The following is a 23223-nucleotide window of genomic DNA, read 5'->3' as shown; positions in this document are numbered from 1 at the left end:
CTCCGTGGGGTACTGGGGCCTGGCCAGGGAATGCTCGGCAGGAATGGGGCTCCGTGGGGCACTGGGGCCTGGCTGGGGGATGCTTTGGAGGAAAGGGGCTCCATGGGGTATTGGGGCCTGGCTGGGGGTTGGATGCTTTGCGGGAATGGGGGCAGACTGCATTGGAGGGAGAGTTAGTGATCTGGGGTGGTGGAGGAAAGATTTATTTCCTTACAGTTTAAAACACTTCGGTGTGGGTATGTTTTTGCCAACTTCTATTTACTCCAAAGTAAATTCTGCCCTTGGGAGCAGAACTCTCCTTGGGAAAGATCCCCCGCCCTTGCAATGGCAGGCTGAGGGAGCCTGCAGCTTGGAGCCCTCTGAGGAGCTCTCTAGCGCCCAGAGGGCTGGGTGTCCTGTGTATGGCTGAGTTAAAACAACCAGAAAAGAGTAAAAAAATAACCCCAACCACCAAAAGCAGCCCCCTATGTGGCCGAGATCCCCAGAGCCCCCACCTCTATATTCGAGAGACTCTCTGCTCAAGTACTCACCCCTGGATTCCAGAGCCCCCATTCACTTCAGTGCTCCCCAGAGCCCCCACCTCTGTATTCCAGAGCCCCCAACCCCTATTCCACAGACCCCACCCTCTCTGTGTTCCAGGCATCACCTCATATTCCAGAGATCCCTCATGCGCTCCCTAGAGCCCCCAGCTCAGTATTCCAGAGCTCCACCCCCAGCGCTCCCCAAAGCCCGCACCCTCAGGAGCCCCCACCCCATATTCTAGAGCCCCCACCCCCATGGAAGGGCAGTAGACTGGCGCTCACTGCCCCCTCCCCATCCTCGTGTGTGTTTTGCTTCGGCCATGACCCGTTGCTCGGCCGGGGACGGACGCGGCACTCTTGCAGGCTCTCCTCAGCTCGCCCTCGGACCCCGAGGGACGAAGCCAAGTGGCGAGTTCGCGCGAGCTCAGGTGCCAGGAAACTACAGCTCCCAGCAGCTCCTGCTCCGGCTCCGGCTGGGGGCCGAGCCCGGCCGAGTTTGGGGAAAGCATTCCTGGAATTCGTTTCCTGTAGATTCCTGCCCGAGGCCGAGCCGCGGGATGGCGGGGCGGCAGCGGACGGATGTCGGCGAGCGACCGCTGGGCACCGGGGGCAGCCTGGCAGCGTGAGGAGCACCCCCGTCCCGTGCGCCCCGGCCGGGCCATGGCCGAGCTCCTGCTTCGGAGGACGTTCTCCAGGCTGAGGGGCAAAGAGAAGCTTCCCAGGAAGAAGGAGCGAGGTACTGCGGCGCTCGGGGCGCTGGCGGGGCAGGGATGCGCTGCTCAGAGCACCGGGGAAGCGCCCAACTTTAACTTTCCCGACCTTGAGGAGCGCGGAGCTGCTGGTCCGGCGTCGCTGGCAGGGCTACCCCCCGCGGAGCCGGGCTGCAGGCGCCCCGGGGCGAGAAGGGGCCCGCGGGCAGGGCGGGGCGCAGCCGAAGGAAGGCGCTGGTTGTTGGGACGCGCGGCTCTGGCCCGGGACTTGGCTGTCAGCGAAGGAGGGCCCGGCGCGAGGATGCTCGGGGGAGCGGAGCGCCCCGCCGAGCAGGGGCTGAGCCAGCGGGGCTCCGAGGGGGCCTGGCGCTCTCCGCGCGCCCCGTCCCATCCCGTCCAGCGCTCGCGACCAGTCCTCAGCGGGCCGCCCGGGGCAGGGACTGCAGGGCCCCCGGCCATTGGGGGCGCCAGGGGAGCTGGGATCGGAGGGGCAGGGGGCGGCGCTCGAGCCCCAACCGTTGTCTCCCTCCTAAAAAGGCAGAAGGGAGGAAGGAAGAATGCGGGGGGAGGGCTGGAAGGAGAAAGGGCAGGAGCCAACCAGCGCCCCCAGAGCCGGGGCAAGAAGACTAGATTGCCCTGGCACTCCTGCTTCCCTGGGCAAACCCAAACCCTTCCACCTCAGCGGGGAGGGCTCAGACCCACCCAACTGCCCTGCAATCCCCAGCAGGGGGCAGTCCAAACTGCCCCTCCTCCCCCGGCTTCCTCCCCCCTGCGCTGGGGTTTGGTTGTGGTGCCCACAATACTGTTTGTTTCAGCACGGACTCGAGCACCAACCTTGGCCCATCAGGAGTCCGGATCCCAGCTTGTGTGTCAGGGCTGCTATGGGTTGACAGGTCTCTGTGTGCTGTGGCATAAGGAGTGAGTAAAGGGGGGGGGGGTCTGGGTGTGAGTGCCAAGGGGGAAATGGCCCAGCAGTGACAGAGGCACTGAGCAAAGGTTGGGTGGTGGGGGTTGAGCAGATGGGTGGAGGAGGGGACACAGTGGAGAGATGGCAAAGCATAATCAGAACCAAGGAATAGCCTGGCCAAATCTCCCACTGTGACAGAAGTCTTGTGTAACCCCCTGGGATCAAACCTGGGACCTGTGGAGCGTAGTGCATGAGCCTCTACCGCATGAGCTAAAAGCCACCTGACTGTTAGCTGAGGCTGTAGAGCAAACTTATTAAGCTCTCTCTCTCTTGGTGCCACTAGATGGGACAGAGCACCACAACCAGGAGGTGTGTGGGTTACATACTTCCCCTAGCTGAGGAAGCGGGTCCTGAGCTTCAGAGACTTCCCAGTTTGAATCCTGGACGAACCCCCCTTGTAACACCAACAGACCTTGGTCATCAGCAGGCAGGATCGAATCAGGGACTTCTGGAGCTTAGTGCATGAGCCTCTACGGCATGAGCTAAAAGTCAACAGCCTGTTCGCTAAGGCTGTAGAGCAAACTCTCTCTCTCTCTCTCAGTGCCACTAGATGGGACAGAACACCACACCCAGAAGGTGTGTGTGGGTTACACTTGCACTATGTGGAGTGACTCAAAGCCTCAGCTCCTGGAGTCCTGGGATTTGGAAAAATTGGCAGCTTTCATTAAAAAAACATGGAGTTTCTGGTCCTGGTGGTGGGGGAGAAAGGCTGGAACCATGACCCCAAATGGTCACCTCCCCGCCCCAAGGATCAAGTTTCTTTAATATTCAGAGGCAGGAATTGTTCATGCCAGAGCTAGCCCCCACCGAGACCATGAGGACATGGCAAAGGGGTGAGAGAGTGACCCAGCAAGAAGCCTCTGACAGGAGTCCAGGACGAGTGGCTTCCTGCAGTCAGAGCAGGTGCAGGTTCCTGGTGAGTTTGTGATTGAGAACAGCCTGCAATCCATGTTTTGGCAATTCCCTTTGCTAGATCAGCTCCCGGAATTGTTCTGCCCTTGCTATGCAGCCTTGTGGTTCATCAGAAAAGGCCATGCTGATAGCCAGGGGCCAAGGAAATGCATCCATGCGGACTGATTTGTCCTTAGCAGGCTGCCTTATGTGGGTGGTGATGGGAAATTGCAAATCTCCTGCAGAGCCCCCTGCAGGTCTAGTTGTCCACTGGTCCCATTCACTCTCTGCATGCAGCCATTGGGAGAAGGAAGATGCTCCCTGGACTGCATGATGCAGGGAGTCAGCTCTATCCACCCATCACAGCCCACAGGAGCAGCATGGTCCCCACCAGCCCCCTGTGTGGCTGTGAGCAGTGCATGGCTGAGGAGGGGTTGCAAAACGGTACGTGGGGCTCCCTCACCTGGAGGAGAGCTTGTGGCTGTGGCATGGTCTGCCCGGCCTGAGGATGAGCACCTCTGAGGCACAGAACAGCCACGGTCTAGGCTTTCAGGGCTTCACACTGGCACTCAGCTGTGACCTAGCAGCATCCACAAGCCAGGCCTCCTGCTGCCTCCCAGGGGCTGAGGCTGTGTCCCATTCTTGCTGCTGGTGCTTGGCCACAGGTACCCTTGGATGCCATCCTGGTGCACTGGCAACCCTGCAGTTGTGCATCGGGGTATCACCTCCAGTGATCCTGGCCCATGGGAGGCAACAGGGGCCAGGGCAAAGAGCCAGTCTTTTGCCAGTCCCTGTGTCCCAGCACTCTCAGCACAGGTGAGGGGGCACTCACCACTGACTGCACACACGCCCCTCCGGACTCCGCTCTGTGTTCCAAGTGTTTCCCTACAGATTTGCTCCCAGGAGAGAGGGCAGTGGGATGCAGGGCAAGCTTGGAGAACAGCAGGGAGAGGCCACTGGGGTGAATCGATGACCATGTCCAGCCACAAAGGGAATGGATGAAGGGCTGTGGGCCAGGGAGGGAAGGTCAGACTGGGCCCTGGGAGGCAAGGGTACAACGCTGCAGAGGAGGTGGCTCTTGCACCTGGAAGGATGGAATCGGGTTAGTAGTGGGGGGTGGCTGCTCAGAAGCGCTGCAGTGAGAGGTTGACTGCCCTTGGGGATGAGGTGTTGGGCTGGGACTCTGGAGATCTGGGGTGGGGGTCCTGCTGCTGGCAGGTTTGGGGCGCTGGTGCAGTAGGGTCAGGAGGCAAGGAGCCTGCCTCAGGGCAGGTCACTCTCCCTGCCACCAGGGAGTGTCCCTTAGCCAGCACCCCCTGGCCTAGCCTGATCCTGGGGCCCTGCCGTTCTTGGGATCAAGTCACTGGGGCAACCCAGTGAGCGGGAGATTCGGGGTGTTATTTCCTGTGCTGTCAGGTGAGTCACATGGTGCCAATTCTTTTCCCTGATTGGCTGTTGGTCTTTGTGCCTCTGCAGGGCTAGTGGAGTCAACTCACTGGGGTGCCACACAGTGGACCCAGCCCTGCTCCCCTGGCCTCTCAGCAGCCTCAGCCCTGCTCCCTCTGCAAAGACCCAGCAGCCCCAGCCCCACCCCCCCCACCCTGCCCACCCCCCTATGAAGATGCAGCAGCCCCTGCCCCTCTCGTCCTCCATGGTCCCAGCCCCGCTTCCCCCACTCCAGTGGCCCTAGCTCTGCTCCAGGTCCACCTTCCACTCCACACTGACCCAATGCTCCCAGCCTTATCTACCCCACTGAGCGGCCCCAGCCCCGCTCCCGAGCCACTCCCATTCTCATGAGAGGCCCCAGCTCTGACCCCCTCGACCCTACACAATACCCTCCAACGGCACCAACCCCATGGTCCCAGCCCCCCCCCCCCGTTCCCCACCTTTTCAGACCCAACGGCCCCAGTCCCGCCCATCTCCCCGTGCAGGCCCAGCTGCCTCCACCTCACCCATTCCCCATGTGGTCCCAATGGCTCCATCACCCCATGCCTCCCCCTCACACACAGTGGCCCCAGCTCCTCCCATCTCCCCATACAGACGCAGTGGCTCAAGGCCTTCCTGTCCCCTCTGTGCAGACCCAGCTCTGGTCTCCCTGCCCCCCTGTGCAGCCCCAGATCCCGTCTCGCCCGCCCCACCTGTCCCCCCGCTCAGATCCAGCAGCCCCAGGGCCCAGGAGCTCTGGGGTTTGAATCCTGGCTGGCATTGGTCCGCCCTTCCAGGGCCGCCCAGAGGGGGGGGGCAAAGGGGGCAATTTGCCCCAGGCCCCGGGCTCCGCAGGGGCCCCCAAGAGAACAGCGGAGGCTCCCACCCCTCTCCTGGAGCCTCAGCGCATCAAGCGCCATGTCTCCAGCGGAGCCCCTGAGCCCCGCCCCGCTCCAAGCCGCGTGGGGAGGGGGCGGGACTGGGAGCTCCGGGCTGAGCTCAGCTCCCCCAGCTCGGCGTGGAGCTCACAGCCCCGCCCCATCACCACGCGGCTCTGAGCGGGACGGAGCTCAGGCCCCGCCGGCCACACGCTGCGGCTGTTCCGGCGAGGCGCTGAGACTCCGGGTGAGGAGGGAGCCGGGGGTAAGAGGCTGGGGCTGGGGCGGGGGGGAAGTGGGACCCGCCGCCGAAGCGCAGCCCGGTCTTCGGCGGCGGGGGGCCCTTCCATTCCGGGACCCGCCGCCGAAGTGCCCCGAAGACCCGTGGCGGGGACCTTCCCCCGCCGCCGAATTACCGCCGAAGACCGGGCTGCACTTTGGTGGCGGGTCCCGCTTCGGCGGTAATTCGGCGGCGGGGGGCTCCTGCCGCGGGTCTTCGGGGCACTTCGGCGGCGGGTCCTGGAATGGAAGGGCCCCCCGCCGCCGAAGACCCCGGGCCCCCGGAATCCTCTGGGCGGCCCTGCGCCCTTCTGCTGGGTGTGGCCCACATACTATCCTTTTTGTAGGGTCCTGGGCCCTAGGAGTCTGGGGGAATCTCGAACCTCTCAAATGTGGGGATTCTGGGTCGGATTTTGACACCCACATCAACCCCTCCAGCCAATGGCCATTAAGCCATCCTCCTGCCACAGCAACTGGCCAACCTTCATTGCCCCCCTGTAAACCCACCCTTGGCTCCTTCTTATTCTCCACTCCCCCCACTCTGGTCCCTTGTGATTCAACCAGCTTCATCCTGCCCCTCAGCTCCCCAGCACCTGTGAGTAGAGATCTCACCCAGCCCCAGCAGGTGTGCCAAGGGATGGGGATGTGTGGGTGTCAGGAATGGGGTGCACACACGTGTGTGTGGGAGGAGGAGGCGGGTGCGCATGTGTGTGAGGAGCAGAGAGGATGTGGGGGGCAGCAGGGTGTGTGTGGGGGACAGTAGTGTGGTGCACGTATGTGTGGGAGGGAAGGGTAGTGAGGAGTGTGGTGGGGAGCAAGAAGAGGAGAAGATGTGGAGGCAATGATCTGTGTGGGGGGAGTGAGGAGTGGGGGGAAGCGAGGAGCAGGCAGGGTGTGAGGAGGCAGAGGAGTGGGGAAGATGTGAGCGGGCAGTGGGGTCTGTGTGTCCGGGGAGTGGGGAGTGTTGGCGTGTGTAGGGGAAGCGGGGTGTGTGGGGAGCGAGGAGCTGGGTTTGTGTGAGTGGGAAGCAGGGTGCATGTGTGGGGGGATCAGGGAGGATATGAGTGGGGAGCATGGTGCGTGTGTGGGGGGAGCAGGGTACATGTGAGGAGGGAGCAGGGACGATGTGAGCGGGGAGCAGGGTGTGTGTGTGGGGGAGCGAGGAGGATGTGAGTGGGGAGCAGATTGCGTGTCAGTGGGGAGCAGGGTGCATGTGTGGAGGGATCAGGGAGGATATGAGTGGGGAGCATGGTGCATGTGTGGGGGGAGCGGGGTGCATGTGAGGAGGGAGCAGGGACGATGTGAGCGGGGAGCAGGGTGTGTGTGGGGGGGAGCGAGGAGGATGTGAGTGGGGAGCTGGGTGCATGTGAGGGGGGAGTGGGGAGGATGTGGGGGGCAGCAGGGTGCATGAGTGGGGAGCAGGGTGCATGTGTGTGGGGAGCAGGGAGGACGTGAGTGGGGAGCACAGTGTGTGAGGGGGAGTGGGGTGCATGTGGGGGGGAATGGGGTGCATGTGGAGAGAGCAGGGTGCGTGTGTGGGGAGCAGGGGGTTGGGAAGGGGAGTGTGAGTGTGAGGGAGGGAGCGAGGAGTGGGAAGGAGGTATGGGGCAATGGAGTGTGCGGGGGAGAGGAGCGTCTGTAGGGAGGTATGTGCGTTTGTAGGGAGGGAGACGAGTGGAGATTATATGGGGAGGACTTAGCCCCTTCTCTGCAGTCCCATGTTTGGTGTGCCCATGTGATGCTGGTCTATGGGCTCGTTCCCAGGAGGGGGCTGTGGGAGGCAGGTGCTGTACACAGGGGATAGGCCCCGTTCTGCAAAGGGTCCAGTGTCCCCACGCTGCGGGGCCAGTCTAGGCCAGGCTGGGAGGAGGGAGCACTGCCCTCACAGCCAGGCAGTAAACAACAGGAAATCCAACTTGGCAGGGGCTGTGAGCAGCTGTGTGCTGGGAGCTCCCCGCCTGCCCAGCCAGTGCTCCCACAATGACGCCTCTGTCAGCCCTGCTGCACATGCTGAGGCAGCTAGGCCCAGGAGGCTGAGGGTGAGTGCTAAGGCTGTGGCAAAAGACTCCACTGTGCAAGGGTTCGGCTCAGGCCCCTGCAGGGAACAGCCCTCCTCGAGCAGAGGTCGCAGACAGCCCATCCCTTCCCCCAGCATTGCACATCCTGAGCAGGGAGTGTCCAGAGCTGCCTCCCCCATAACAAAAAAATGGCCATGTTGGGTAGGACCAATGATCCATCCAGCCCAGTGTCCGGTCTGAGCGGCTGGTGCCAGATGCTTCAGAGGAAAATGAACAGAACAGGGCAACTATCGAATGATCCTTTCCCTGTCATCCAGTCACAACTTCTGGCAAACAAAGGGTTAGGGACACAGGACAAGGGATTGCATCCCTGCCCATCTTGGCTAATAGCCATTGATAGACGGATCCTCCATGAATTTATCTCATTCTATTTTGAACCCAGTTATACTTTTGGCCTTCACAGCACCCATGGCAATGAGTTCCCCAGGTTGACTCTGCATGGTGTGGAGAAGTACTGCCTTATGTTAGTTTTAATCCTGCTTCTTATTCATTTCATTGGATGACCCCTGGTTCTTCTCTTATGTGAAGGGGTCAATAATATTTCCTTACTCACTTTCTCCACACCAGTCATGACTTTATAGACCTCTATCACATCCCCCCTTAGTTGTCTCTTTTCTAAGATGAACAGTCCAAGTCTTTTTAATCTCTCCTTTTCTGGAAGCTGTTCCGTCTCCCGAATCATTTTGTTTTTTCATAGATGTGATCATCTAGCCTCACCTCCTGTATGACACAGGCCAGAGGACTTCCCCAAAACAATTTCCAGAGCAGATCTTTTAGAAAAACATCCATTCTGATTTAAAAATTGTCAGTGATGGAGAATCCACCACCCTTGGTAAAATTGTTCCGATGGTTAATAACTCTCACTGTTAAAAATCTACACCTTATTTTCCAGTCTGAATTTGTCTCGCTTCAACCTCCAACCATTGGATCATGTTAGACATTTCTCTGCTAGATTGAAGATCCCATTATTAAATATTTATTTCCATGTAGGTGCTCATAGACTGTGATCAAGTCATAGACTATGATCAAGTCACCCCTTAATCTTCTCTTTGTTAAGATAAATAGATTGAGCTCCTTGAGTCTTATCACTATTAGGCATATTTTCTAATCCTTCAGTCATGCTCATGGATCTTCTCTGAACCCTCTCCAATTTATAAACATCCTTCATGAATTGTGGGCACCAGAACTGGACACAGGATTCCAGCAGTGGTTGCACCAGTGCCAAATACAGAGGTAAAATAACCTCTCTGCTCCTATGTGAGATTCCCTAGTTTATGCAGCCCAGGATCACATTAGCTCTTTTGACCACAGTATCACACTGGGAGTGCATGTTCTGCTGATTATCCACCATGACTCCCAAATCTTTTTCAGAGTCACTGCTTCCCAGGATAGAGGCCCCCATCCTGTGCGTATTACAATCTTTGCTCCCAAATGTCCACATTTACACTTAGCTGTATTAAAACACATATTGTTTGCTTGTGCCCAGTTTACCAAGCCATCTGAATCAGTGACCTTTTCATTACTTAACCACTCCCCCAAATTTGTGTCATCTGTTGCCCTTCTCTGTACCTTTTCCAATTCTAATATATGTTTTTGAGATGTGGTGACAGAACCTCATGCAGTATTCAAGGTGTGGGCATGCCATGGATTTATCCAATGGCATTATGATATTTACTGTCTTATTATTTATCTGTTTCCTAATGGTTCCTAATACTCTGTTCGCTTTTTTGACTGCTGCTGCACTTTGGGCAGATGTTTTCAGAGGACTATCCATGATGACTCCAAGATTTCTTTCTTAAGTGGTAACAGCTAATTTATACACTGTCTCCTGCAGCAATGCATGGCCACAGCCCTATTCCATGGGTCATGCCCTCTCTCATACCACCCGTGCCAGCCTCAGCCCCTATCCCACAGGCCACACCTCCTCCTCTACAGCCCATAGCAGCCTCAGCCTGCATGGCCACACTCCGGTCCCATAGGCCATGCCCCATGCTTGTTCCCATACAACCCACACCAGTCACAACAACACATGGCCATGTTCCCATCCCACATAACCCACACAAGCATCAGCCTGTATGGCCATACCCCCGCACCAACCCATACCAGCCTCAACCACGCTCCTATCCCTTTTCCATGAAACAAAAGTGTTGTTCTTTTTCTTCCTCAGTCAAGGGTGCCTGGGTATCTTTGCCTCCAAAACATAGTGGCTCAACCCTTTGATGTCTACCTGCAGATAAGGTCTCTCTCATCCCCCAGCTGCTTTGTTCTTCCTATTTAGTTTGTTTTGAAATTCTTACAATCCTTCATTTGCATTCAGTCCAGACTGGTGATAAGGCACCCACTGTGAAACATACAATACTTAATTTATGTGGAAACTGCCCGATAGAGAAACATTTCTTGTTGGAGAGAAACCTGTTCTTCTCCTTTGCTGGTGCCAAGTCTCTAGACACAGTCTTGAGTATATTTTCAGTATATCTACATAACTCTTTACATAGTACCTGTAAGTACATTTCACAATGATAGTATTGACCAGTGTGACACCAGCTTTTATTTGAGACCTCCCACAACATTCTTTGGTGAACCAGAATGTATACGCCAGAATCAGGAGATTCCAGTGACCCCTCTGCACCCCCTTGTCAGTTGGCATTAAGAGGTTTGTGGTGTGTCTGTACTGGGTGTGCACTAAGTGAGTGTTGGGCTGTGTGTGCTGGGAGAACACTTGGCATGGTGGGTGGGTGTGTAACCACTGGGTGTGTGCTGGCTGTGGTGCGTGTTGGGTGCATACTGACAGTGCACTGGGTATGGTGTGTATGTGTCTATGCTGGGTGGGCACTTGGTGTACGCACTAGGTGTGCACTAGGTATGGCATGTGTGTGCGCTGGGCATGTTCTGATATTAACCCTCAGCTCACATTTCCTGTTCCCCACAGAGCTCCCCTCGAGGATGCTGGACTCTCCCATGGAGCTGGAGCCAGGCCCTGGGCCAGAGCCAGTGTCTCATGACCCCGACGGGAGCTGTCGGAGAGGGGCAGCCATCACTGTGTCCAGGAAGCAGAGCTGGGCCAGGTTCTCATGTGGCATCCGGGACGTGCCATGTAGCTCTTACAGCAGGAAGGTGCCTGCCAGTCCCACGGCCTCCGCAGAGCTGCAGGATGAGGGTGAAGGGGTAGGGCCAGGGCGAGAGACTGACGGGGACCCCCAGTGCCCTCTGCGGCCCCAGGAGCAGTTCTTCCCCACCCACACAGGGGGGCCAGCCCTTGAGGATGAGGCATGGCTTGTGGAGAGCCCCCCAGCCGCAGCACCCCCCACCCCTCAGCCCGGCTTGGCCCCTGGTGATGAGGAGGCTGAGTCAATGTGCAGGTATGTGGAGCTTTGCGCCTCCGGCAGTGCTGTGAGATGTGCCAGTCATGGTGCCTACTTGCAGAACCTGGAGAGGAGCAGCCGCCACTGGATCCTCTCCTCGGGCAAGGCCCAGGGCCCGGAGGAGCTGGCCCCCAGCGCCAGCACAGAGCTGAAGGAGGTGGGCGCCATGGGCAGCGAAGGGGAGATCTGGTACAACCCTATCCCTGAAGATGAGGACGTTGTGGGTGTCAGGCAAGGCACCGAGCCCGGCAGCTCCTGGAGGAAGTGGGGCAGTGGCACAGGGAGCCGGGAATCTGACAGGGACAAGGCCAGGCCCAGCAGGGCAGAGCCAGGTGATGAAGAGCCCCCCAGGAGCATCGCCAGGCAAGTGGAGAGCCCCAGCTCACAGAATGCACCTACCCCAGCTGGGCCAGTGGGTCGAGGCGAGGAGACGGGTGCCGGCAGGACTCAGGCCTATGGTGAGGGGTATGGTGCTAACAGGGTGTGTTGTGGGTTGAACAGCATGGCAGAAACATGAGACAGAGAGGTGCTTCCACGTGGCCCCACCATCTTCTGGTGGCAGCCCCACCCTGATCTCATGAGCCCCTCCTCTCCCATGGCCCCCCCTTGCTGGTTCCCTGATCCCATGGGGCACCTGATCCCGTGGGGTCCCCCTCTTTCCATAGAGCCCCTCCTGAGGTCCCTGTCCCTGCATCCGAATCCCCACTGCAGCCTGGTTCCCTGTGTGGGATCAGCCACTCTCTCCGTCCCCAGCAAGTCAGTCTTGGCTGCTCTGGGTCTCACAGGCCCTCCTCTCTGTAATGGCCCTTCCCTTCCATGCCCCAGATGAAGGGGCTCCCTTTCTCCATGCATTCCAGTTTCCACTGGGGCTGGGGTGCCTGTCTCATCAAGTCTCTCCCCCCAGGGAAGTTGCCGATTTCATGTGTGAGCGCGGCTGTGGGGTTGGCTGGCCCATCCCCCCCGCTGAGCCCCACCGTCTCCAAGAAGGGGCGCTCCCTGGGCAGAGTGAAGTCCCCGGGAACCGTGCGCCGCCTTTCCCTGAAGATGAAGAAGCTGCCTGAGCTGAGGAGGAAGCTAAGCCTGCGTAGTGCCCGGCCCCGGGGGCAGGAGCCTGAGGGCAGTGGCAGCACCTCACCCCTGGATGCCCGCAAGGAGCCAGGGAATGTCATCAGCCGCTACCACCTGGACAGCAGCGTGGCATCCCAGCAGGGCCCGCACCGTGCCAAGGCAGCCAGCAAGGGCGGCTACCTGAGTGATGGTGACTCCCCTGAGCTGCTGGCCAAAGCGGACAAGCGTGCCTGTCCTGGGCCAGAGGGGCATGAGCCTGGGGCCAGGCTGGACGTGGATGCCTTCCAGCCCTACAGCTCCTTGGAACAGCCGCGCTGTGTGCAGCCCATCTCGGGCCTAGTCAGTGTCCACCTGCACGGTGTGGGGGACCTTAAGCCCCCAAAGGCTGAGTCCAGGGAGGTGTTCTGCGTCCTGCAGGTGGACGCAGCCCCCAAGGCGCGCACGGCCCTGCTGCCATGGACAGCTGCCTTCCTCAGCCTCAACCACACCTTCAACTTGGAACTGGAGGGGGCCCGACACCTCAAGGTCATTGTCTTCTCCTGGGACCTGGCTACCTGCCGGAACCGTGTGTGCTGCCATGGCACCATTGTCTTGCCCCACATCTTCAGAGGTAACGGGAGCAGCCAGTGAGGCAGGGGCTCTGGTGATCGGGAAAGGGCCTGAGTGGGGGCAGTGGCATCCAGGCAGGGGGCAATGCCCAATGGGGCTCAGATGTACAGGGCTCTGGGGGGCACATACAGATGAGCAGGGATCAGCGCCCCATGGGGTTCAGCTGGGCAGGACTCTGGGGGGCACATACAAATGGGCAGGAGCCAGGATCCAATGGTGCTCAGATGGACAGGGCTGTGGGGGGGCATAGGACAGAACTTAGGTGGGGCAGATGCTGTGGTTTCCCAGCTGGCCCTTGCTGATCGTCCACATCTCGCTCCGGTCTGACATGTGCCGGTGCCCTCTGCTCTTCAGGGTGCAGGGCCCAGCAGCTGGCAGTGCGGCTGGAGCCGCGCGGGCTGCTCTACTGCAAGCTGATGTTGGTGGAGCAGTGGGACATGCCCAGCAGCCCCAGTGACCGGGAGCCCCGGGTCTTTGGCGTGGAGCTGCGTCACTTGGTGGAAAGAGAGAACACTGCCACCAAGGTGCCGCTGCTGATCCAGAAATGCGTTTCCCAGATCGAGAAGCGGGGACTGAAGGTGAGTGGTGGGGGAGGCGATAGTGGGGGAGTGGGCTCTGCAGGACACCTGGCACTCCAGCCCCATGCCACGCAGTTAACACAAGCACAGCAGGTACATGGCAAGGAGCCGGTGAGCGCGGCTCCTGAGCAGGCAGGATCCCAGCAGGCCATGGGCTCTGTGCTGTCTTCCCTCTTTGTATCCCTGTCCCCTCCCCATGCTGCCCCTTGGGTCCTGGGACAAGTGGGGAGGGCTGGGCTTTCCCTCTGACAGCACCTCCTCTGCCCAGATTGTAGGGCTTTACCGGCTGTGTGGCTCGGCGGCTGTGAAGAAGGAGCTGCGTGATGCCTTCGAGAGGGACAGTGCTGCTGTGACGCTCTCTGAACAGCTGTACCCAGACATCAACGTCATCACAGGTCAGTGCCCAGCCACTCCTCACCCCCATGCAGCACCAGCACAGCTCCCGGATTGCCCCCCCCCCCCCCACGCACATTCAGGCAACTCAGTAGGAGGCTCACTGCAACACCTGGCCACTAGACCCCACTCCCCTCCCAGAACTGAGTGTAGAACCCAGGAGTCCTCAGTCCCAGCCCCCCCCTGTTCTAACCCACTCGATCCCATTCTTCTCCCAGAGCCAGGTAAAGCTCCCAGGAGTCCTGTCTCCTGGCCCCCCACTCTAATCTGGTCCAACTAACTTGATACCGTTTTGTGATGAGATTACAAGTTTGGCTGATAAAGGTAGTAGTGTACATGTCATATACTTAGAGTTCTGCAAGGCGTTTGACTTCGTACCCCCTGACATTTTGATTAAAAAACTAGAACAATATAAATATAACAGCACACATTAAATGGATTAAAAATTGGCTCACTGATAAGTCTCAAAATGTAATTGTAAAAGGGGATTTGTCATCAAGCAGGTGTGGTTCCAGTAGTATCCCACAGGGACTGGTTCTAAGCTCTACAATATTTAACTTTTATTAATGGCCTGGTGAAAGAAAACATAAAATCATCACTAATAAAGTTTGCAGATGACACAAAAGTTGGGGGAGTGGCAAATCCTGAAGAGGACAGGTCACTGATCTAGATTGCTTGGTAAACTGGGCACAAGCAAACAATGTGTGTATTAATACAGCTAAATGTAAATGTATACATCAGGAACAAGGCCACACTCACAGGATGTGGGGACGCTATCGTGGGAAGCAGGGACTCTGAAAAAAGATCTGGTAGTTATCTTGATGGATAATCAGCTGAACAGTGGCCAAAAGAGTCCTTGGATGCATAAAGAGGGGAATCTTGGGCAGGAGTAGAGAGGTATTCAGCACTGGTGCGACCCTGCTGGAATCCTGTGTCCAGTTCTGATGCCCACAATTCAAGAAGGACGTTGATTAATTGGAGAGGGGTCAGAGAAGAGCCATGAGAATGGTTGAAGGATTAGAAAATATGCCTTACAGAGATAGACTTTAGGAGCTCAGTTAATTTAGCTTAACAAAGAGAAGGTTAAAGATTGACTTACATAGTCTATAAGTACCTACATTTGAAAGAAATATTTAATAAGGGGATCTTCAATCTAGCAGAGAAAACTAACACCCATCCAATGGCTGGGAGTTGAAGCAGACAAATTCAGACTGGAAATAAGGTGTATATTTTAATGGTGAGAGTAATTAACCATTGGAAAAAGGGTTGTGGTGGATTCTCTACCACTGACAGTTTTTAAATCAGATTGGATGGTTTTCTAAAAGCTTTGCTCTTAGAATTATTTTGGGACGTTCTCTGGCCTGTTATACAGGAGGTCAGACTAGATGATAATAGTGGTCCTTTCTGGCCTTAGACTCTCTGAACCCACTAGACCCCACTCCCCTCCCAGAGCTACGGGTAGAACCAGGAGTCCTGACTCCTAGTCCCTCTGCTCTAGCCACTAGACCCCACTCGCCTCCCAGAGATAGAACCTAGAAGTTCGGGCTCTCTGTGCACTCCCTGTAGTTTCTATAGGCTGCTCAATGCCATGAGTCCTGTGTCCTCCCCACAATGGGACCCAGGAGGGACCAGTGTGGGAGAGGAGCCTGCCAAGGAGCTGACAGGAGTCTGGCCTTTTTCCTGCAGGGATCCTGAAGGACTATCTGCGGGAGCTGCCCACGCCCCTCATCACCAAGACCCTTTACCAGGTGGTGTTGGAGGCCATGGCCCAGCGACAGCCCCAAGACATGCTTAGCAGGCAGAATGCGAAGGAGACGGTCGCTCTGCTGGACTGCCTGCCGGAGATCGAGAAGGTGAGTGCAGGGGACTGTGGGCAGGTAGGAAAGGACATCTGGCTGTGAAGCCAAGCCATGGTGCCCTTGGAGCAGTCCTGGGGGGCTGGTTGGTGCTACTGCAACAATGTCACCATAGACTGTCACATTCCCATCTCCTAGGTGGGAGGCTGTGGTCAGCTCTGCCCCTACCACACATATGGTGGCTGGGCATGTGCATGGCACAGCCCCAGGTATGGAGTCAGCACTGTCCTGCTGCACATGTGAGAGCCAGACATATGCATGGCATAGATCTAGACACGGAGCCAGCGCTGCCCCTGCCACACACATGGGGGCTGGGCATGCCCGTGACAGTGGTTGATAGTGCTGCTCCTGCTGAATATGTGGGCCAGGTATGTGCATGGTACCACCCTGGACACACAGCCAGCACTGCCCCTGCCATGCACACGGGGGCTGGGCACACATGGCACTGCCACCAGCATGGAGCCAACGCTGCCCCTGCCATGCACACGGGGGCTGGGCACACATGGCACTGCCACCAGCACGGAGCCAACGCTGCCCCTGCCATGCACACACAGGCTGGGCACACCTGGCACTGCCACCGGCATGGAGGCAGCGCTGCCCCTGCCACACATGGGGGCTGGGCACACCTGGCAGTGCCAGTGGCATGGATCCAGTGCTGCCCCTGCTGTGCACACGGGCTGCGCATGCCTGGTACAGTGCTGGATACATGGGGGCTGGGCACTCCTCTGGCACAGCCTCAGGCACGTAGCCAGTGCTGCTCACTGCAGGGGCCTAAGATCCTGGGCTGCTTTCCAGGTTGGCTGCCCCTTGGGATTGAGGGATTTCACCGCAGTGAGATCAGAGGAAATAGCACAGTTCTCGTAGATTCACAGATTTTAGGGCCAGGAAGGACCATTAGATCACCCAGTCTGACATCCAGGGCAGCACTGGCCCTTACATGTCACCCAGTTACCCCCATGTTGTGTATTGAGCCCAGTAACTTGTGTTTGGCTAAAGCATCTCCCAGCCCGGCCCTAGCCTGGCTTTGGAGCCATCAAGAGACAGAGAATCCACCACTTTCCCTGAAGTTTGTGCCAGTGGTTCATCCCCATCCCTGGTAAACACTTGTGCCTGATTTCTAGTTTGAATTTATCTGGCTTTAGCGTCCAGCCACCTAGGCTTCAGTGTCAGGCCGTCCCTCCTTCCCCCGGCTTCTCCGAGTCAGGTACTTTCCCTCCAAGGAGCCTGGCAGCTGGGCACAGACTAACGCTGTGACCTCTGAGGTACAAAAACGTGGGATTTCTGGGATGATCCTGAACCGACAAAACTGGATGGGTGGGGCAGGGCCAGGCCCTGGACTGACGCTCCCCTCTCCCCAGGCTACGCTGACGGTGCTGCTGGACCATCTCAGCTTGGTGGCCTCCTTCCACGACTTTAACCGCATGAACTCCCAGAACATTGCCGTGTGCTTCGGGCCAGTGTTGCTCAACCAGAATCAGGAGCCATGGCGCCAGAGGGCCCGCAGCTACGCCCACTGTGAGGAGATCTCCAGTGCTGTCGACTTCAAGAGGCACATTGAGGTGCTGCACTACCTGCTGCAGGCCTGGCCTGGTAAGTGCAGCTGAGGGGAGGGAGCGTGTGGCCACAGGACTGCTGCGGGGAGGGGGAGAGCACCACGAGGGCCTCCGGAAGGGTAGGGGGGAGAGCGTGCCGCCAGGGGCCTGCTGCGGGGTGGGGGTGGGGGTGGGAGCGTGCCAACGGGGGCCTGCTGCGGGGTGGGGGTGGGGAGCGAGCCGCCGGGGGCCTGCTGCGCGGTGGGGGTGGGGGGGGAGCGTGCCGCTGGGGGCCTGCTGCGGGGGGGGAAGCATGCCGCTGGGAGCCTGCTGCGGGGTGGGGGTGGGGGGAGAGTGTGCCGCCGGGGGCCTGCTGCGCGGTGGGGGTGGGAGGGGAGCGTGCCGCCGGGGGCCTGCTGCGGGGTGGAGGGGGGGAGAGCGTGCCGCCGGGGGCCTGCTGCGGGGTGGGGGTGGGGGGAGAGCGTGCCGCCGGGGGCCTGCTGCGCGGTGGGGGTGGGGGAGAGCGTGCCGCCGGGGGCCTGCTGCGGGGTGGGGGTGGGAGGGGAGCGTGCCGCCGGGGGGCTGCTGCGGGGGGGGGGGGGAGCATGCCGCCGGGGGCATGCTGCGGGGTGGGGGTGGGAGGGGAGTGTGCCGCCGGGGGCCTGCTGCGCGGTGGAGGTGGGAGGGGAGCGTGCCGCCGGGGGCCTGCTGCGGGGTGGGGGTGGGGAGTGTGCCGCCGGGGGCCTGCTGCGCGGTGGGGGGCGAATGCGCCGCCAGAGCTTCTCCCCTTGGGATTGAAGCCCCTGATTAGCCTGTCTGACTGTGGGAGGAGAGAACTGTGGTAACTGCGACCTGTCTCCCCAGCCCCCTACAGGAAAGGGCGTGGTGTGGAGGGCCGGGAAAGGGCTCAGTCCAGCTGCCTGCGGCAGAGGCGCCGTCCTGCCCTGCGGCTGGATCTGCTGGGGAGTGAGGTGGTGGCTCGTCACCGGCCCCGAGGCCTGGAGAGCCCCCCCACCAACCGCTATGCTGGGGAGTGGAGTGTGTGCAGCCAGGAGTATGGGCTGGTGGCCGGGCCGGGGCACGAGGTCAACTACACCGAGGTGGCCGGCAGCGACAGCGAGAACGAGGTGCTGGACCTGCGGGAAGGGCTGGGCGGCCCCAGCCAGACGGTCTTTGTGGGGGACTTTGCCTTGGTCGACGACCCTGAGGCGCCCTTCAGCCCCCGCCTCAACCTGAAGGACTTTGATGCCCTCATCCTGGACCTGGAGCGAGAGCTCTCCAAGCAGATCAATGTGTGCCTGTGAGTGGCCTGGCTGCTCCACCACAGTGCCTGGCTCTCCCTGCCCCTACGCTCCCTGGGACCGTCCACATCCCCTGCCGGGCTCCAGTGTCACCAAAACATGAGCCAGCAGGGGAGGTGCCAGGCACCAGATGGTGGGGCTTCAGCTAAAGAATTTTAGGCTCCATGCTCAGGAGCCTGGCCCAGCCCTGTAGCAGGCGATGACTCAGGCCGTCAGCCTTAATCCAGCAACCTGCCCAGGAGCAGGGACCCTGAGCAGCAGGTACAGCGTACGGGAGGTGTTCTCATGCTCTCTCGTGGGCTCCAGCACACTTTGCCCTCTAGGCTTGAGCTTGGGAGAGACCAACACAGTGCACGCCTGGGTGTGGCCGTCGAGCTTCCAGGGGCACGCGCCCAGGCATGGCCACCGAGCTCCCAGTATTAATAGGAACTCAGAGATTAAGCCAAAGCCATTTGGAGTGTGACCAAATTTGTGTAGCACTTGGCTCTCGCAGCCTTTTGATTTGCACAGCATGGATGGGGGCTTGGAGACACCAGGGCAGTGCTCCACCAGGCCAGTGTGTGGCAGCTCACTGAAGTTGGGGCTCTGGGGCTGGAGTATGGATGAGGGGCTGAGCCAGCCAGGGGGCTGCACTCAGGGTCACTCACTGCTGCAGTGTTTGTCACTCTCAGCCTACCGTGGGTGATGTAGTAGTGCTATCTGGCTACAGGGCAGCATCACAGCCCTGTGTGATGGGCTGGAAGGAGCCTGGCTCTCTGCCCTGGGGCGATACCATGTGCAGGGAGTGCACAGGGCAGGGGGAGCGGCTCCCTCCTGAGCCTTCTTTTCTCTGGATCTCAGAAGCCAAAGAATCAGCCTGTGAGCCTGAGCCTGTCCCCTGACTGGACTGGAGCAGAAGTTTGTGGGCACTGCTTGTGTGACCCTGGCAGTGGGCTTTCCAGGCTGTAGAAGCTGTGCCAATATGGTGCTTCATGCAGGCTAGTCAGGAAGGCAGCGCCAGGCCCTGGGCATGGTACAGGGGGTGGGTCAGGAGCACCATGCTGTGGGACTGGCCTCGCTGTCAGTGTTTTGCTACTAACACTGTGTCCCACTTGGGTGGGGGGGCAGCCTTGGGCCAGGAGAGAGCCAGGGCTAAGGCCTGTTCCTGGCCTCCCTCCATCCCAGGCGAGGCATCCCCCCTGCATAGTGTTAGAATATCGACAAGGGTCCCTGACCTCCATCATGTGTGCTCTGCTCCGGGGCTGCTTCACACAGAAGCCACAATCTACTGCACCCTGCCAGGGAGGAAGAGGGGCCGTGCCAGTTATGGCAGCTCACTCTCAGCTTGCCATGGCGTTAGTTAGTATCTTGGTGCCATGTTTACATCCTCCCCCAACCTGACAATACTCCAGGCTCTTTACTCCAGGCTCCCCCAGCCTGGCTGCTGCCTCCAATCCTGCTTGGCTGCAGCTCTTGGTGGAACAGTGAGGGGAGACTAGGGTGACCAGATGTCCTGATGTTATAGGGACAGTCCTGATTTTTGGATCTTTTACTTATATAGGCTCCTATTACTCCCACCCCCTGTCCTGATTTTTTATATTTGCTGTCTGGTCACCCTAGGGGAGAATGGGCTGCAGCCCTGGGATCCCATGGCACGTGGACAGACCAGCATGAGGCAAGAGATTGGGGCCTGGAGTTCTTTGTGGCTGCTTCTCATCGGCATCTTTGGTCTCATGGGCAGGCCCCACCCTGCAGCTGGCTGACACTGAGAACCCAGGGCCTGGGGTTGGCAGCCAAGCCCCCAGCTCTTTCCAGCCTGGGCTTTCCTTGCGCCTGCTGTTCAGGCCAGGCCTGGCAGGGAGGCCTCCCATGCACTCTTGACTGAGCAGCAGCAGCAGGCACACCCCTGGATGTGATCTGGAGGCCCCAGCTCACTGGCTGTCACCTCCACCTTCTGCATTGCAGAGTAGGGGAGGCTAGTGCAGAGGCTGCACCAAGGCCACTGGCTTCCGTGCAGTACAGCCTCCTTGGGCAGTAGCAAACAGAGCTCCAAGCTGGGGCCCTGCTGGGTGGGTGCTCAGGGCTGGTGGGGAGCGGGAGGTGATTCCCTGGATGTGCCTTTCCCCAAATGGATCCCATGAAAGGGCAACACGTGGGCAGACTAGCCCCAAACTAAGCTCAAGGCATCAATTGCCCTCTTGCACCCAGGCCAGCTCTGGCATTTCCCAGGGTACTGCTGGGATACCCGATGCTGCTGTGCCTTGCAGCGCCTGTGCCTGCAGCGCTGATTTCAGTGTGCCAGGCGCCCAGGCACAGCTGCCTGAGGGTGCTCACTGCAGGGCCTCATGGAAATGCACCCAATCCCCCTGCACAACCATCCTCCAGGGAGCCTGGTACTGGAGAGGCCAGCTTTATTTAGATTTCTTGCTTGTGTATGTATGATGTAGGTGTGTATACATGTTTGGGTGTGTGTGCAGTGCAGTGTAGTGTGTGCGTGTGTGTATGTTTGGATGTTTGTGTGTGGAAGGGTGTAGGGGTGTGGTTTGTGTGTACATTTGAGAAGGTGGGGATGGACGGTTGTGTGTGGTGTAGGGACATGTTTGTCTGTGGTGTGTGTGTACATGTTTGTGAGTGGGATGTGCGTGTATGTTTGTGTGTACATCTTTGGGGGTGAGATGTATGTGGTTTGTGTGTGCGCATGTTCATGAAGACTGGCTGCTCTGTGTGGATATTTAATGTATGGATTTTCACAATGTTTATAAAATACTCAGTTATAGGGGAAAAAAGCCATTTTTTTTTGCAGAGGGAAGAGGTAAAACCATGACATATGCTCTTCCCCTCACTCCAGGCTCTAATGGAAATTCACCCCATCCCCTCTCAAAGCACAAGGCCCAGTAGCCCCCGTTCTGAGCTGCTCTGGCAGGGAGGAAAAGAGCCCAGAGTTTGGGGGCGGGGCCTTTCACCCAGTATTAGCTTAAGGGAACCCACGTGAATGTGACGGGAGGGCTGCAGTGCCTCCTGCCATGGATGAGTCTGGGACTGAAGAAGGGGGTCACAGCGGAATGCCACCATGTTATAGAAGCAGCTATGCTTGCGGGGGCCCTGTCTGGGGTGGGGGCTGCAGGGTCCAGCCATTCCCCCCATTGCCTGGCACCCCCCGCCATGGGGAATTGGAGATGGCTACTTATTGTGTGTTAAGGAAATACCCATGCCAGGGTGGGAGTCAGCATGGTACCCATGTATGCACACCAAGGCATCCTGCCCACTGCCAACACCAGCAATAAAGGACACCAGCTACACCTGCCATTGTGTTTGTGTGTGCGTGCGTGGGGGCCACATTCACCAAGGGAAGAGGGTGCCTCTGCCAGTGCTCCAGCTGCCTCCGACCCAGCTGTTGTAGGTGCAGAACACTCAGGCCATGGCAGCAAGGGCTGGGTGGGGTCCGGCTGGGAAGCTGGGGCATCACTGGGGGGCAGCAGCCTGGCTATTGTGGGCAGGAAGGGCTGTCCCCTTCAATGGCCTCCCTGGGGTGGCTGTAGGCACCAGCTTTGCCTTCCTGTCTGCTGGGCAGTATCACTGTGCTGGAGCTGGGGGTCCATGCAGGCAGGAACAGCGATGTTTACTCCTGGGGGAATGCTGCACCAAAGATTTAAAAGTTCTGTGCAGAATATTTTAAAATTCTGCATATTTTGTAACAATAACAATGTACTCACATAAATTTCAACTATTTTGATAATTTAGTTCAAAATACTGTCAGCTACTATATCTGTAACAATACAGACAACAAATGAACTTCCTCCAGGGGCAGAGAGTTAAAGAAACCCTTACAACAACCCAATTCCTCTTTCTCTTCTCCCTCTCTGCCCCAACTGGGGAGGGCAGACACCCACACCCCCTCCCTCCAGAGCTCAGCTGCGGGGTGCCCCCCAGTCCAGGCACCCACTCCCCTACCCCCCCAGAGGGCGAAACAACCTGATGTTGGGTCCAGGGCTTGTATGGAGTTTCCTGCATGCCACCTCTTTCCTTCAGGGCATGCTGGGAACTGCAGCTGCTGGGATGACTCCAGCTTTTACCCCCTCCTCCCAGCAGCATCTTCTATTTGGGAGCTGGGCTTTGTGAAGTCCAGTGGCCCCTACTGGCAACTAGCAGCATCAATTCTGCAGGCGCAAAGGAAATTCTGCACAGAACATTAATTCTGTGCAAATGCTGCATTGTGCAGTGGTGCAGAATTACCCCAGGAATAGATGTTTCCACTGCTCAAATGCCATGTGGAGGCCAGCAAGGCCCCCTGCTGGCCTCAGCCTAAAACTACAATGTGTGCCAGTTGTTGCAGCCCGAATGGGTAGAAAGGATACATGGGAGGAGCATGGCCTGCAAGCCCTCAGGTCATGCCCACGGCTCTGGCAGGGGGAGCAAGATACAACTGCTCCTCTCTGCATGGGCAGCTGGCCCCAGGCTCTGCCCCTGCATCAGCACCTGCTTTGGGTGCTGGCTCTGCTGGCTTTTAACCCTTTGCCAAGCTAGATCACTGCCTTGTTGTGGGGCAGCACTTGAGCACCAGAGCCTGAAAGCAGCAAGGAGCTAACATTGAAGGCACAGTGAGAGTGCCCCTCATCCCAGCCTGATCTCCAGGAACTGAGTAAGAGTAAGTGGGCAGGGAGCAGCAAACCTGTGCTGGGGGGACAGCCCTCCACCCCACCCCTCCCAGCATCTGCCTCCCCCAGCACTTTGAGCAGAGGAGCCCTTGTGCCCTGCACCCCACCCAGTCCCCTCTCCATTGCCCCACCACAGACTGG

At 58.6% G+C, this 23223-nt stretch overlaps 1 protein-coding gene across 2 annotated transcripts; it reads left to right on the top strand.

The window, feature by feature from the left end:
* The first annotated feature begins 1042 nt into the window (after window positions 1–1042).
* SYDE1 (synapse defective Rho GTPase homolog 1) lies at window positions 1043–21798 on the top strand. Of its 2 annotated transcripts, XM_044994868.1 has the most exons (8): window positions 1043–1257; window positions 10679–11569; window positions 12016–12789; window positions 13143–13366; window positions 13635–13761; window positions 15446–15612; window positions 16974–17205; window positions 18012–21798. In XM_044994868.1, exons 1-8 carry the CDS (start codon window positions 1101–1103, stop codon window positions 18449–18451), a joined length of 3012 nt encoding a protein of 1003 aa, XP_044850803.1. In that variant the 5' UTR covers window positions 1043–1100; the 3' UTR covers window positions 18452–21798. The 2 variants fall into 2 exon arrangements, with proteins under 2 accessions (XP_044850803.1, XP_044850802.1); XM_044994867.1 differs by lacking the exon at window positions 1043–1257 and having other exon boundaries at window positions 8889–11569; window positions 18012–21797.
* Window positions 21799–23223: the final 1425 nt, after the last annotated feature.

This window comes from Mauremys mutica, chromosome 20 (genome assembly GCF_020497125.1).
Source record: "Mauremys mutica isolate MM-2020 ecotype Southern chromosome 20, ASM2049712v1, whole genome shotgun sequence".
In the NCBI taxonomy this organism is placed as follows: Eukaryota; Metazoa; Chordata; order Testudines; family Geoemydidae; genus Mauremys; species Mauremys mutica.
The sequence above is the reverse complement of the archived record's forward strand: the minus strand, read 5'-3'. Positions and strand labels throughout refer to the sequence as shown.

What these genes read in the sequence shown, in the direction of transcription:
- SYDE1 (XM_044994867.1), top strand. Translation starts at nt 10,336, where the DNA reads ATGTATACGCCAGAATCAGGAGATTCCAGTGACCCCTCTGCACCCCCT. An exon ending in TCGAGAAGCGGGGACTGAAG is followed by an intron (nt 13,367 to 13,634) that starts GTGAGTGGTGGG and finishes TCCTCTGCCCAG; the next exon opens with ATTGTAGGGCTTTACCGGCT. An exon ending in GCCTGCCGGAGATCGAGAAG is followed by an intron (nt 15,613 to 16,973) that starts GTGAGTGCAGGG and finishes CCCTCTCCCCAG; the next exon opens with GCTACGCTGACGGTGCTGCT.